Source organism: Gopherus evgoodei, chromosome 20 (genome assembly GCF_007399415.2).
Source record: "Gopherus evgoodei ecotype Sinaloan lineage chromosome 20, rGopEvg1_v1.p, whole genome shotgun sequence".
NCBI lineage: Eukaryota > Metazoa > Chordata > Testudines > Testudinidae > Gopherus > Gopherus evgoodei.
In genome coordinates, this window is record NC_044341.1 from 5,937,365 (window position 1) to 5,952,536 (window position 15,172).

General features: G+C 58.3%; 1 protein-coding gene across 1 annotated transcript in view; it reads right to left on the reverse strand.

Annotated features, from left to right (window-relative positions):
- The window catches only part of COL16A1 (collagen type XVI alpha 1 chain), a 91,157-nt gene that overhangs the window by 13,691 nt on the left and 62,294 nt on the right, over positions 1-15,172 (reverse strand). The window contains 17 exon segments of the mRNA XM_030538695.1: positions 329-382; positions 595-639; positions 1,329-1,382; positions 3,130-3,183; positions 3,626-3,679; positions 6,026-6,070; positions 6,758-6,802; positions 7,414-7,500; positions 7,922-7,957; positions 8,709-8,825; positions 9,260-9,304; positions 9,556-9,609; positions 11,008-11,061; positions 11,180-11,233; positions 11,442-11,507; positions 12,046-12,072; positions 14,361-14,414. Coding sequence (XP_030394555.1) covers positions 329-382; positions 595-639; positions 1,329-1,382; positions 3,130-3,183; positions 3,626-3,679; positions 6,026-6,070; positions 6,758-6,802; positions 7,414-7,500; positions 7,922-7,957; positions 8,709-8,825; positions 9,260-9,304; positions 9,556-9,609; positions 11,008-11,061; positions 11,180-11,233; positions 11,442-11,507; positions 12,046-12,072; positions 14,361-14,414 — 945 coding nt within the window.

The following is a 15,172-nucleotide window of genomic DNA, read 5'->3' on the forward strand; positions in this document are numbered from 1 at the left end:
GAGCCCTGGGGGCAAGGCTCCGTGCAGCAGCATGACCCCAGTCCCTGGTGGCTTAGCAAGGCTGCAGGCCTAGCCACCATTTGGGCACCTTGGGGTCATCTCATGGGGTTCCTCTGCTTGCTTTGGGGCAGGGCTTCTTCAGCCCCAGCCTGGTCACAGGGCTGAGGAGGGGTGGGGAATGCGGAGCCCCGGTCTATTCCAAGGGGCAGTGCCCACAAAGCAGGGGCAGCTGTGCCACCATCTCCCTCTGAGAAGCTTTGGAGCGGACAGGGCCAACGATTCCTCCCTCCAGGGAGAGGAAGGGGCAGAGGAAGCAGGAGGGTCTCACCTGATCTCCTTTCTCCCCAGAGTTGCCCTGAGCTCCACGCTCTCCTCTCGGACCCTAGTGCAGAGACAGAACAAAGCAGAAGGGCTGAAATTTCTGTGCTGCTGGTACTCCCGAGACAGACAGGAGAACCGGGGCCAGCCCAACCACACATTCAGGGCCTCTTCCCTCCCTGCCTGTCAGCCAAGTGCCGATCCAGAGGCACCAGTGGGGGCAGGACGGGAGCCTTTAAAGCAGTTTCAGCAGACAGATCTTAGCTGTGAACTTACCGCTGGCCCCGCAGGACCTGGGACGCCATCAGAACCGGGGGGGCCCTGGGGAGACACCAAGGGAACAGGAATCAGCTGTGCTGCCCGGGGAGGGAGGGGTACTTACTGCATCACGGGCGAGCCTGCTGGCAGTAGCCCTGGTTTTAGCGGAGGGGCCCAGGGGGCAGCTCAGCTCTGCTCTGGCCCCATCGGCGGGTCTCAGTGACCCTGCATCCTGTGAGCTCCCGCAGGTGCAGCCATGGGGCTGCCTGGTGAGACGTGGTGTCGGCGCCATTAACCTGGATTATTTCTCTTGGGGTAGCACCCAGATGTCCAGTCAGGATCCAGGCCCCAGTGCTCCCACCCCCTCCCGCTGCCTTGCTTCCCCCCATGGAAAGCTGGGGACCCATCCCGGGAGGTATTTGCTGGAGTTGAGCGATGAACTTACGTAGTACAAGCCTGTGGCTTGACAGGGCCACATCGCCCATTGTGTCTTGGGCTGCAGGCTGCTCACCCACCCCAATCCAAGAGGCTGCGTCTGCCCAATCTCCCTGCTGCATGTTCTCAGACGTAGCTTTATGGGGATGGGCTTGGATGCCCCATGGAAGCAAATAAAACCCAGCAGCACCCCCAAGCCCAGCCACCAGGCTCCTCTCCTAGCTGGGGGGATGGATTCCCTTCACCCCCATCAAATGGCGAGTGACAAATGGCCCAGAGGCATCAAGCTGGCACAGGGTCAGGTCCGTGGCACTCACCGATTCCCCTTTCTCTCCAGGGGGTCCCAAGTAGCCTCGTTCTCCTTTGACGCCCTGGGGAAGAAGGTGGGGGAATGAGATGAGCTTTGCACAGCAGCTGCAGGGGCAGGGGGTGGGGGCTAGTAACCGGTGGGGAGGTAGCTGACGGTGGAAGAGCGGAACCATCTTGGTGGTGGCTAACATCTGGGCCTGTGAGACCTTCCTCTGCTAATCTGCACGTCACCACTGCCTCTTTCTTGGCAGGGGTGTGGCAAGTTCTAGTGACTGCCAGGGCCCGTGACCGCCAGGCTCACCCTCCATCTCAGCACAGCAGTGTCCCTCCCCCCTGCACTGCTTGATCGTACCCTCCTTCCCAACACGGCAGCCCGCTTGCCATGGCAGGTCACGCTCAGCTGTCTCGCCTCTCCGCCAGGCGTCTCCACTCCCAGCTGCATGTACCGCCCAGGACCCCCCCCCGGCTCTCAGCACCGTTGGGCCTATGAATTTACCCTGTTGTGAGCTTGGCTGGAGGAAGCTAGTGAAAGCGCATCAAATGACACAATCCCTGATAACAACAAATGCTGACAGGAAAAAGGTGCAACAGCGAGACAGACTGAACTGGTCCAAACAAAGAGAACTCAAGGGCTGTGTTATAATCATGCCTGGTAACCAAGACAAGTGTGGGGCCGGAAATCAATGGACCCAAACTGGTGTCAAAAATGAGGTCTAACTGGTGGACAAAATAATGAGGGAACTGGCTATTCCAGCCACCCCTTCTGGGTCCTTAAAGAGAGACTTTGGGAAGAAAAATTGGATCCAGGAGCAAACGTCACCATCACAGCTCTCCCTCTCCCCCCAGCCCTCTCCTGGGACCCTGGACCTTTTTCACTCCAATCCTGAGAGATGTCCTGACCAGACTGGGCAGAGAGGGACCCAGCCGGGGGTGTAAGACTTTGGGTTTGTCTCTGGTGGAACCTTGCATCGGCAAAGCTGCGCCAATGCAGCATTTCTGAAGATGCTCCCAGCTGATGAGAGAAGCCCTCCCACCGACATAGCTCTGTCTGCACCAGCGATCGGGTCGGGAGAACTGTGTTGCTCAGGGGTTCAGATTATTCACACCTTGAGTGACCAAAGTCATTCTGTAGTGTAGACCAGTGCTAAGTCCCCACCACCCGGATGTCCTTTACCTTCCCCACCTAAAAGCTCGCCTTCTCTTTCCTATCCCTCTCCTTTTGCCTTCTGTCCAATCAGTGTCTGGCGTAGCTGGCCAAGACTGTATATTTTGCAACACTGCTGTGAGCCTGCAACCAAGAAGAGGCAGCTCAAAGCAATGCCCTGAACAGCCTGATGCTGGGACACGCTTGCCAGGGCTCGGCGTGGCTGATAGACCGCGTCACGTGCCTGTGATTTCCAGCAGGGAGGTTGCAAGCGAGAGTCAACACCGGCGCCGTAAGCTGGATTTTCTCTCGGTGTTTTTCTCTCTCCCCTCGTGTGCGTGTTCTGTTTTGTCGTCTAGGAAACGGGTTCAGGCTTTAATAGCAGCAGCAAGGCCAAGCACTCCCGCTTCTCTTCCCCCCAGAGCAATGTTCATAGCTCTGACGCTATCTAAGAGGCAGGAGAGGGGAGTGCTTCTAAACACGATCTCCAGCTAAAGGGAACAAGTAACTCGCCTTCTTCCTCTGCTGTATCCTTAAGGCAAGGTGCTCGCACGCTAAGGACTCTGTGTTCCAAACCCCGAGCCGTGTTTAACTCTGGTTGACAGTGAGTGGGCGACCTTAATCCCCATGTCCCAAATATTCCATCTAAACACAACGGTACTCACGTGCAGCCCAGGGGGGCCAATTGCACCAGGGTATCCGGGTTGACCGGGAGGGCCCTGAAGAGAAGAACATTGGGGATCAGACATACCAGGCTCAAGGTTTGGGCTCCTGCACCCTGTGCTACGCACCAGTGCCTCTTTCCGCTGGGCCGGCCTGGTGCGCATGGATGTAAACCACCCGCTAATGGGTTGATCTGGCAGGTAAATGTGCCGAGCCCCTGCTGCCCCCAAGCCGGGGCCAGGCAGTCAAGGCAGGTCCCTCTGGGGCAGAGCTGGGATCATTGGCCAGAGAGCCTGGCAGCAGAACCTGGGGCGGCAGGACCTCAGGTTCCAGCTCTGTCCATGTTGCAGCCCCTCTGAACCGAGGTGTTGTCTCCCCTTCATATAGTGATGGGTGGGTTTCTCCAGCAGGAAACCAGCATCCCGCTAGCCCCTCTCCCCCATGGGGCAGCAAAACCCACTGGCGCTCGGGGAGTCGGCAGCCAGGTCTATCACTCACCAGTTCCCCTTTCGCGCCGGTGAGCCCAGGTGGTCCACGCTCGCCCTGGAGACCCTTTGGAGAAAAAACATGAGGTTCTGCCAGGGCATTTCCACCCTGAACCCCATTCCCACCTTGCCGCTGGCACAACCAGCTGCACGCAGCACGGCAGGGCAGCAGAGGGTGGGATGGCGCTACCAGACACAAACACAATTCCCACACCTGGAGCCGAGCGCTTCAGTTCACACTCCCTCCATTGCCACTGGAGGCTCTAAGGGCTATTGGCACTGTGAAAACTTGTCCTGCCACCTAGCCACAGGGCTGGCTTTTCTGAGCCGGCCCTGCCTCCAGGGAGCCTCGGAATATTGCCACCCCTGCTAGCTGGCTCCGGCACTTCATAGGTCGAGGGGCAGTGCCTGCATTTGTCTGATGGAACAAAGGCCAGAGGACCCTAAAAAAAACCAGGTTGAAGACAAGCCCCGCCCTGCTCCTTAGCAGGCATCGCGTCCAGGGGGCTCAATGGGTCGGATCTCCAGCCAGGGTGGGGATCAGCCCAGCTCCGTTGCCTTCAGTAGAAACCTGTCAATTTGCAGCAACTGGGGACGTCTGTGCACATAGCTGGGTAGACACACCCTGGCTGGGAGACAGGGGCTTACCTGGCCCATCTCCAAAGGAACAGAGGCAACCGTCTTGGATGCTGTGATTTCTGAAGCCCACCCCACCCCCCTGGCCCCTCACCCCAAACGCTCCTCCCAGACGTGACGTCCCAGCACAGGCCGGCGCTGACTGGCCGACACGTTGGAAGGCAGCTCCTCGGCAGCCCTGCTTTCTGAAGCAGGTTCTTTGGACCATGGTGGATGGGTGCTGCATATCCCTTCAGTAGGGGGGGACTTGGGGCTAGCAGGGGCACTAGGCTGGACACGTGCCCCACAGATGGCTCATCGCTGCTGGTAGCCCATGAGCAGAAGTTACAGCTGCCCGTTTCCTGGGACCTTGTTCACACCCAAGGGCTCCCAGTCGCCTTTCCCCTCCTGCCGCGCCCCCAGGTGAAGCACACGAGCGTGCACACAGGACGGGCTGCACCACCCCCAGCGCGCGGGAAACAGACGAGAAACACACGAGTTCTCACTGGGCGTTCCAAGGCATGACTGACAGGTGAAGCTATGGAGTGGGAGGGGCTAAGGAGGCCCCACCCCTGGTCCCTACAGTTTCCAGGTGAACCTGGGCGGGGATCGGCATAGCAACAAGGAGCGACTAGGATGGGGGTTAGTTTCGGTTACATGGCACCTACGTGGTGGAGAGTGATGCTGTTTCATAGGACACACCGGTGAGGACGTGAACACTGTGTAGCAATCACACAGACAGACCGTGGGGTTACTGTGACATTAGTGGAAGATGCCAGATATGAGATTAGGACATGAATGGGGGCTGCGGGGGGATGAGTCCTGTGAGAAAAACCACAGTTCAGGCGCCATCTCCCAGGCCTGGCAACTGAGAGTCAGCAGGGGTTTGGGGAGTGGGGCACAGGAGGATCCATTCGTTTTGAGTGCAGGATTGGGGCTTTGCTGAGAGAGATTCTGTGCGCTCAGCCGGGCGCTGAGGCAGGAGGAAGAGGAGACGAGAGAGTGAATGAAGAGAAAGGGGAAACGAAGTGGAATCGATTCAGTTTTTTTCTCGACTGAGTCTGACTTTAACACAATGGGGCCCTGGACCAGAATGTCTAGTGTGTGGCAGCAGGTTCCGCTTGCCGCGCACCATCTCTGTGTGGATAAGCCCTGGGTCAGAGCAGCTCCATTGGAGTGACACGAGGTTTTCACGTGGATTGCAGAAGCAGCTTCAAGCCCCAGCAGAGATCAAAGGCCCCACTGTGCCGGGTGCTGCACAGACACACAGCGAGAGACAGTCCCAGCCCCAAGGAGCTCACAACTGAAGCAGCCAAAGGGGAGGAGAAAGGAAGAATCACACCCATTTTACAGATGGGGAACTGAGGTCCAGAGAGATTCCAAGGTCACCCAGTGGGTCTGGGTCAGAGCCAGGAAATGAACGCAGGGCTCCCAAGTCCCAAGCCAGTTGCCTGGGCCCACTGACTGAGAAGCTGGCTCCATTGAGTTCAATGGAGTTACTTCTGATTTACTCCCATGTAAATGGGAGGAGAATCAGGCCCACTGAGAGGGAGATGAGTGGCAAGGAAAGGAGAGATGAGGACAGGAGGGATGCAGAGGAGACAGGGCAGGAGATTAACCAAAATGAGGCTCTTCCTCCCGGGGCCTGGAGAAGTCTCTGACTCGGGGTACCGCTGTGCATGGGGCCTATCTGGGTGATCAGGCGCAGAACCTGGAGGAGAGGAATGGAGGGGAACAAAGCCAAACAAGCATCAGCAACAAAGGACCGCACAGAGCACGTGCAGTGCTGGATTCTTACAGGCAATCCGGGTGCGCCAGGCGTTCCAGGAAAACCTGGAGGGCCCTAAGGGAAGAAACAGTGAGATCACACCTTGGAAATCACATTCAGGAGGCTGACAGGGCTGGACCTGCGGCTGGTGGGGACGGGACCCTCAGCAGAGAAGCCAAGGGGCTGGGTTTTCCGACACCGGCTTGTTTCAGACTCTTGTTCTGAGCGGGATCTCTCCTCTTCTGGTTTCCGAAACAGCTCTGGAGACTCACCCATCCTTCACTGTCAATGGTAACTTCGCCCCCATCTAGAGAAGGCAGCTCTGTCCAGAAGCACTTACCCCCCTCCACCTCTCACCGTGGCTTCAGGGCTGGCCTGGGATTCGCCGCTGGGTTGGCAGAACGCATGGCCACTCCTACCACGCTCAGCCATTCCCAGCCCAGGCTCTCGGAGGGAAATCCAGGCTTGCTGAAGTCAGTGGGAATTTGGCCATTGACTGCAGTGGGGTTAGGATTTCAGCCTGGGATTTTTGGAGGGGCCACAGAGCTGTAGCGAGTCCCCAACGTGCAGCGATCTGTCATCCCAGGGCCCACTGCCCCAACACAGGGAGCGACAGATAACTCTTCTCTGGAGAGTGCTCACAGCACACAGCTGTCCCATACAGAGCAGGACGGGGCTAGGAAGGGGCAGCACCCTGCCCTACATACAAAGAGCAGGAGAACCCCAAGTCTACAGAGTATGCTCTTTGCAAGGGTTACTCACAGTCGGTCCAGGGGGTCCTGGAGATCCTCTCGTCCCTGGTGGGCCCTGCAAAGAGACCGGCACAGAGTTAGATGCTTGATACAGGAGCCGTAAAGCAGAGCATCATGTCTGGCCATTGCAATGGGTGTGTGAGGTCAAGACAGAGCCCAAAGAGGAGCGTGTATTACAGCTCCCTTCTGTGCCTGAGCCACAGAGATTGTGAGTCTGCTACAGCCGCCAGCTCATGCTTGTAGGTCAGGAGCTTCCCAGTTCAATCCCCATCACAAATTCACATAACGAGCAGGTGGAAACCCCAGCGACTGCTGTCACGAGAGACGGGAAATACAGAACAGAGCAAAGGGAGAGAGAGAACGGAGCCGGGTTCCCACTGATCGGGAACAGCAGAGTTCACCTCCAGGACCTGGAGTTCAGTGGCCTGGCGCTGGCTCTGGCCTGGGGGTTTTTGCCCTGTGCCCCAGGCTCTCCCTGGGGGGATGCGGTGAGGGGCGGGAAGAAGGTGATGCTGGTGGGGGAGGGTATCTAAGGGCCATGCTGTGGGGACGGAAATCTCAATCAATTGCTAGAAACGTCACCCATGAACTGAAACTCTCAGGGGGCCAAAGCCGGAGAGTTGGAAACCCGCCATCTGGTGGAGCCGACCCTAATGCTGGACATACCTGATCCCCCCTCTCTCCAGGTAAGCCGGGCATCCCTGGCAGCCCAGGCCCTCCAGCACAGTCACCGTCACTTTCTGCTTGGTCACCCTGGGGGGGAATATGAAATCCATTTCAGGAGATGCTTCTGATCAATCCCCTCCTTCCCAGGCCATGAAACTCAGCAGGCCGCCCAGCTGAACCAAGCCAACGTGTTCCTGGCCGTCACAGGCAGAGAGTGGAGGTTGGCCCCTTGAAAACCCTGTCTGCCCTGGCGGGCTGTAAAACTGTCCCGGAGCCTCGTCGTGCTCAGGGAACCGCCGTCCGAGTAATGTGGCTGCCCGTCATGTGCTCTGGGCAGGCGAGTCCCCCATGCTGCGCCCCCGCCAGTCCCAATGCCCTGTCATTAGACAGCCAAGGTGTGGATTCATCTGGCGGGGTTCTCGGGTCACCAGGAAACAGAGCAGAGTCTTCTCCCCAGGCCCCCTCACCCATCCCATGACCAGCTCCGAGTTCGCAGGTCTCTACTCACCCGGGGCTCCTCCGCTCTGGGGAACTGAGCGAAGCACTGAAAGAGGAAGAGACACAGACAGTTTATTCCTGCTGGGGTTTGCTCCACGTTCCTGCCTCGCTTGGGGAAGAGGCGCTGTGAGGCTGGCAGTGTCCCCAGTGGAGGCATGGAGAAAAGGGATCAGCATCTTCTGATCACCTAGAGGGGGACCCTGCTAGGTACTGGGGAGACACCTTGGAGGATTGGGCCCATACAGCACAGACCCAGTTTCCACAGTGCAGGGTAACCCCAACCCCCAACAGCCACACTCCTTCAGAGACTTTGTGCCCCCACCGATCTAGTGCCAAGCGAGCCACGGGTCGGCATCAGTGAGCACCATTTGGATTTCGTGCCCATGTTGCACTGGTGGCACAATGGGCAGTACCAGGGAGAATGGGGTGTGCAAGGGGGCATGAATCAGGAGCTGCACAAGGCCGGGGGTAGGCAAGGGGCTACTGGGTGCAGGTGGGGATTATGCACCCGGGCATGTCCCTGCATTGGACTGATGTTTATCTGTGCAAGGGGGAGCTTAAGAACATACGTGCCAGTGTGGACAGGAGATGCATGTGCACACGCGTGCACGGGGCCGTGCCCCTGGCTGTGCGGAGCTGTGCATCCACAGGGTGGGGCCGTTGTGCCAGTGAACATGAGAGTGCTCGGGGGTGTAATGCACTCCGGGACCTGGCTACCATTGAGGCATGGAGATTCCCCTGTGTTTGAGTCCCAATTGCCAAGTACCCGCTGCAGGAGATGGTGGTTGGGTACTCACCCGTGCGCAGTTGTCTATGCCGGGGGCACCGGGCATACCCTGGTCGCCCTTCTCCCCTTTGACTCCGCTGGGCGTGTGGGAGCCAGTCTGCACCTGGGCACAATCCCCGCAGATATTCTAGCGAGAGAGGGGAAGAGCAGGGAAGGCACGAGGTGGGATCTGCCCAGTGGCCAGCTGGCTGAGTGCATTGACTATTGTTTGCATCACGACGGGACTGACAGGGCCCAGCCGGAGATTGGATCCCCACGAAGCTAGGTGCTGCACCGGCAGAGCAATACAACAGCCCCACCCCATGGAGTTTATGAAGATGGGATTGTGTCATCCTCTAGTGGCCAGCCCATGTGGCTACAACAGCCTCCTTCTGAGCGGATGCAGTCTCTGGACCAGAGCAGGCTCCCTCGGGCTCTGACAGGGCCCAGTGCCAGATGCTACAGGAGGAGGATCCGCCCACCCAGAGTAACCTGCTGCCTAGCCCCTGTGAGCCAGAGGCTGGCTCAGGTCCAGATGTGCCGCCTCCGGCTACAGCTGCCTCTGATCCTTGGCGCACTTACTTTGAGCACCTCGATGTTCCTCTCCGCTACGACAGCGAGCGGCCCCTGCAAAGACACACACAGAAAGAGAGGGCAGCCCTCTGGGAAACGGTCCTTATCGCCGGAGGCTCATCTTGCTCAGGGCGACCGCCAAAGCAATGAAAAGCATGATGGGTAACAGGCTGTACGTTAACATGTGCTTTGCCTGGGAGGACTTAGGCGCTTGGGAAATAACTCGGCAAGAGCTACCGGCAGAAGAGCGCTAAGCACACACCTGGGGCAGACGGAGACACGGACACATCAGCTCCTATACCTACCACATCTCCTGCTGGCCCAGGCAGTCCTGGCAAACCATTGTGTCCTGGGATGCCCTAAAGCCAAGGAGAGAGCTTGAATATTCAAATCCTTCTGCACGGCCTTCTCCTGACACCCTGCTGCCTTCTCCCACTCTCGCACTCGCACTCTTCTTTCCTCTCCACCTAGCGCTGCTCTTGGAAGGTCCTGGGGCCCAAACTTGGTTCTGCCTTAAAGGTGCTCTGATCGGACACCACTAACACTCAGCTCTGTGCATCTGTAGCTCTCAAAGAGCTTTACCCAGGAAGGGCGGTGTCATTCTCCTTGTTTTTACAGATGGGGAAACCGAGGCACAGACAAGCGAAAGTGATGTGGCCCAGCAGCAGGGCCGGGAATAGAACCCAGGTCTCCTAACTCCCCGCCCAGGATTCACTGTGGAGGGGGGAGTTTTTCAGAAACTAATCATTCTGGGGCAAATACTGTAGGGCTTTATTATTACACACAGTTCTAAAGTGCCCATCACTGAAGCCTCAGGGCCCTGCTGAGGCAAAACCGTCACTGACTGTAGCAGGATTGGTGCCTGAGTAGGGACTGAAAGCTGCAGCACTGGGGTTAGTTTTTAAATATATAATTTCACGGTCAAGAAATAATACTCTTTTTTTGTGGGATCCACAAAATTGTTTGGTGTCCCCCCCGCCGCCCCACACACACGCTGGGTAGGCCGCAGAACTGCACGAAGATGCTGTTCTCTGAGCTGGATTCATGCCGGCAGCACCAACACAGACGTTTAGGCAAGACAACGGTGCTACATGAACGGCTGGGGATCCCTCGTCGATCACAGCTCCAGTCCAAGGGACAGGGAATAGTCTCTTTAAGGCTGAAGACGTTTGCACGGAAGAGGGCAAGGTCTCCCTGAGGCTGGGAGGCTGTGAAATACCAGTCGCAGGATGGCTACAGGGACTCAGCTCCCCTCTGAGTTGGGTGGAGGTTATCTTGGGCCTCTCTGGGTTGCCTCAGCCGGGCCGGCCAGCGATCAGCCCAGCACATGGGCATTACTTTTAACCACTGACAATGAAACGTCCCATAAAGGCGCGGCGAGCAGCTCTAACTGGAGAGCGCTTGGCCAGATTGGCTAATGAGCCTCGGGGTGGGCAGGGGCCATCAGTGTTCTCTGGTGCCCGCCAAGGCAGGGGTCCCGCAGAGATACGAGGGGGTTAGAAATAGCCCAAAGGGGCTGGCGGGAGGGTTATGGGATGCCCTGCTGGCTGCTCATGCCCTGATCAGAGCAGCTGGGCTCCCCAAGAGTCTGGGGGTGACTGGAGATCATGCACACGCACACATGGCCAGGCCTGCTCCTGCCGCAGGCAACTCAAGCTTCATCATCGGCCCCCAATGGAGCAGGATCGGGGCCTCAACTTGCCCCCAGCCATGTCCTGCAATAGAGAGCCCACCTCATTCTCTTCTCCCTCACTCACCTGTCTCCCCGGAGCTCCTGGGGGGCCCGGCGGGCCTGGGACACCTGGCGGACCCTGCAACATCCCAAAGCAAACAGAGAGAGGGGCCATTAGGACGGTGCTGGGTGAGTGGCTGGGAGTAGGCGCAGGGGGACCCAGGCTGCCGTGCGGACAGAGAGGAAAGCGCACACACCTGCGGGCCAGGCTGAGGCTGCCAGGATGTCCCGATCCATAGTCCTGGGGCTCCCTGCGAGTCCAAGAGAAGGGGAGAGCGTTTAGCGAAGGCGAAGCAGAGCCCAGGGCGCATGTGTCACAGCTCCACCTGCCCAGCCACCGAGGCAGGAAAGCAGCTGGGCGGCGGGGGAGGGCAGCGCAGGATGTGGGGGCAGGTGGCCTGCCCTAGACCATCACCCAGCTGGAGAAGGAGGCCAGGAATAGGCAGACTCAGGGCTTACCGGCATCCCTGAGTAGTTGGGGTCCACGCGGGGGCCAGGCTGGCAGGTGCATTCGCCGGGGTCCCCCTGAAAACACAAGAACAATCAGCACTGGGAGCCCCCTGGCTGGGGGCTGGGGGGGGCATGGCGGTCAGAGCTGGGAGCCCCATGGTGGGGGGCCAGAGGGGGGCAGGTTGGTCAGAGCTGGGAGCCCCCTGACTGGGGGCCGGCAGGAAGCAGGGTGGTCAGAGCTGGGAGCCCCCTGACTGGGGGCCAGCGGAAAGCAGGGCGGTCAGTTCAGGGAGCCCCCTGGTTGAGTCACAAGGGCCAGGGCTGTAGGCCCCGGTGTGCAGTGACACCTTACTGCTTGGTCTCTGCATCGTCGGCATGGCAGGGAGGGGACAGCCCTACTCTGCAGAGCAAGGGGAAGAGTGCCAGGGGCAGGAGGAACCCCTCATCCGTGGCTTGGCTGCAACACCAAGTACACAGCAGCGAGTGGACACTGCAGGCAGGGACGCAGGTGCCAATCGGCTGCAGCCTCGCCATGGGCTGCGGGCACATGCTCAGCGCCAAGGGAGGTGACGGGCCCAGCCGGCAATCAGGGATGCAGAGGAAACCAGCTCACCTTCTCACCCCGTGCCCCCTTCTCTCCCTGCAGGGAAGAAGCCGAGAGAAATGTGTTAGAGGCCAACGTCAAATGGGTCAAGAGCAAGAGATTGTGTTGCAGGTTCTGTCTGGGTCCCGGAACCAGAACCGGAGAAGTGCAGGGCAGGGTCTGCATTCGCCCTTTCAGCCTGGGAACAGCTGTTCACTTCTGCCATGCTTGTGCCCCTACATCCACTGTTCACCAACCATTGTGCAAACAAGTCTGTGTTGGTGTGAGCGACTGGGGAACACCTGCTCTTTGCACAAATACCCAAATTCACAAAAGCATCTGCTATTGGCCTGTCTCCTGTTCCAAAACGTCCAGTCCTCCAATCAGAAACAATAGCATGTGGCTTAGGCGACCATTCACACACCAGCACTAACCCGCCGTGAACAGGTGGCATGAGACAAAGGAACCAACTGGGAATGCATCTGAAGAAGTGGGTTTTTACCCACGAAGGCTTATGCCCAAATAAATCTGTTAGTCTTTAGGGTGCCACTGGACTCTTTGTTGTTTCTTTAACAACTGGGAATAGCCTTTGTTCCAGTCCAGCTCTGCTTCCAGCCAGAGAAAGGGCTCCATTCATCTCCTAGATTACTCACAATGGAGAACTCCCCCGGCTCGGAGCAGAACCCAGACAGCTGGAGGGAATGCGCGCAACGGCTGTTGGACTTCAATAGCTGAAAGGACCACAGCCAAGAGAGGAATCATCTCCAGAAAATTCCACTTCTGTTACTACCCACGCCAGAGAGGGCTCGGAGGAAAAGCCTCTAACCTTCATGTCCCCTCAGCACTACTTCCAGCTTGTCTCCGTCTGAGCTTCAACCTTTCTAGGGCACCTACCAGCCAAGTATCTCAACCTGCTTTACAAGGGACAGTGACGATCCCCATCCTATAGGCAGGGAGGCAATGATCCCATACCCTGGGCCTGAGCCGAAGCTCACGGACATCAATGGAAAGGTTCCCGTGGACCAGTGAAGAACAGAACCCCGGTCCCCCTGCCTCCCAGACCCATGTCCCCTGCCCCCTCAATGGCCACATGGCTAATGGCTAAGCAGCAAAACTAGAGCGTCTGCCTCACTTTCTCCTGGTCAGTTTCCCTTACTGGTTCCGCTCTGGGCGGGGGAGGAGGGTAAAACAAGAGGGAAAATACCTGGTTTCACCAAATGAATGAACATTTCTATTCATACCCAAAGGTTATTTTTCTCCCCCTTCTACTTAAATCTAGATTTTGGGGGCCTAACAAGACTACATTGACGATGTCCCTTTCACAGCTCCCAAGGCAATGCTGGATCAGTTCCCAGTGAAGTCCAGAGATGCCTGGAGCAGGGGTGAGCTTTCCTGGGGACCCCTCTTTTGTTACTTCCCCCTGGAGGGCAGGGTTTGCTGATGAGTGGTTCTCCGGACCAATCTTCTTTCTACAGGGCTTAGGTCCTTATCTGGCCCCCCAAGCGCAGCATCTGAGCACCTCACCAACTTTACCATCTTTACCCTCACAACGGCCCCGTGAGGTAGGGAGTGGTGTTCTCCCCTCTGCAGAGATGGGAAACTGAGGCACCGAACCGGTAGTGGAGCAGGATTGCCAGAGCACCAGTTCCCGGGGAGGAGAGCTGGTCCAGCGGGGAAATGCAGGGATGGACCCATCCCTCCCCCCATCAAAAAATCCTTCTCTTTCAGCAAATAAGGCCCCAGTGGGCTGCGGGCGAAGTGATGGGTGAGGGTGATGGACACCAAGGTGATGGAGGTGACATGGAGAGAGAATGGGCTAATGCCATTACCTCGTTTAACAAGGTATCCGTCCACTTCTCTGTCACCGGGGTCGAATCAGGGACAGGGAGCCCTCAGGGCGAGGGGAGGAGCTTGCTCCCGCCTCTCCCGACATGGAGGCCGCCTGCATCAAAGCGCAAAACACTGTCAAAGACGCAGCCCTTCCCAACAGGCCAGATCCTCGGCCGGTGTGAATCGGCGTGTCTCCATCACGGCCAGCGGAGTCTGGCCCACTCGCGCCGGCCCAGGAGCTGGCCCGGCGGCTCTAGCAGCGTCACCAGGCCCGACGTTCCGGGGCGGCACCGTTGCGCCACGACATCTCCGGTGCCTGGGGAATGCCGTGTGGCAGTGTCGCCAGGGAAGGTCGCGTGGGGTGAGGCCTGTCAGCGGGGGAGCGGGAGCACAGTCAGTCTGCTGTTGCTGCTGCACTGCCTGGTCTCAAGGGATCGAACACCCGGCGCAGCCCGATTCTAGCCTGGTGGTTTCGAGAACACCCTCCAACAGACGCAGGGCTGCATCTTACGTACCGTCAGCCCGTTGGATCCAGGCACTCCTGGCATTCCCCGCTGCCCTTCGCGGCCCTAGGGAGAGAGCAAACAGCAGAGATGTGAGGCAGGCGAAGCATCACTCTGGCTTTACAGATGGGGAAACCGAGGCACGGAGCAACTTGGCCACCTTCCCAGAATTGCCCAACAGATCAGGGAACAGAACCCAGGAGTCCTGCCTCGCCCACCCCTGCTCTGACTAGCAGATGCATTCTGGTTAATACAAGGCACTGAGGGTTCATAACTAGGTACAGAACTATGAGTGGCATTGATCCTGCCAGTATCCTGGCATTGCAGTGACTGCATGTGCCTGGGCCCTGTTGTAGGGTCAGTAGCCGCCCCAGCTGTGACTCTTCCACCCAGGCTAGGACTTAGGGAGATCCCGGACCGTGACACCAGCCAGCTCAGGCTGGGCCAGTTGGTCTGGAGACCCAGGGATAACCACGGCATCTGTGTGAGTCCAGCAGCCCCAAGAGTGGATCCTCTTTCTAATGCTTACAGCCAGGTCTGGTCTCTTCTCACCTGGCACTGAGAGGCCTCGGGCGGTAGCACAGTCCAGCGGGAGGATCTAAGCCCCGCACTGAACTAGGGACCTGGAGAGGATTATGATGGGCTGTTCCCTTTCCTCTCCCATCCTCCACCCAAGCAGCCAGACTCTGGGGTCCACAGGCACCACAACATCTGAGGCTCGCTGGCTAGCAGCCCAGCAGCAGGGCCTAGGCGGGGGGCTGTGCACATGGGGGTGATTGCTCCGGGTAACACGCTGAGGAGGGTGAGGTCCTGGCATCCCCAGG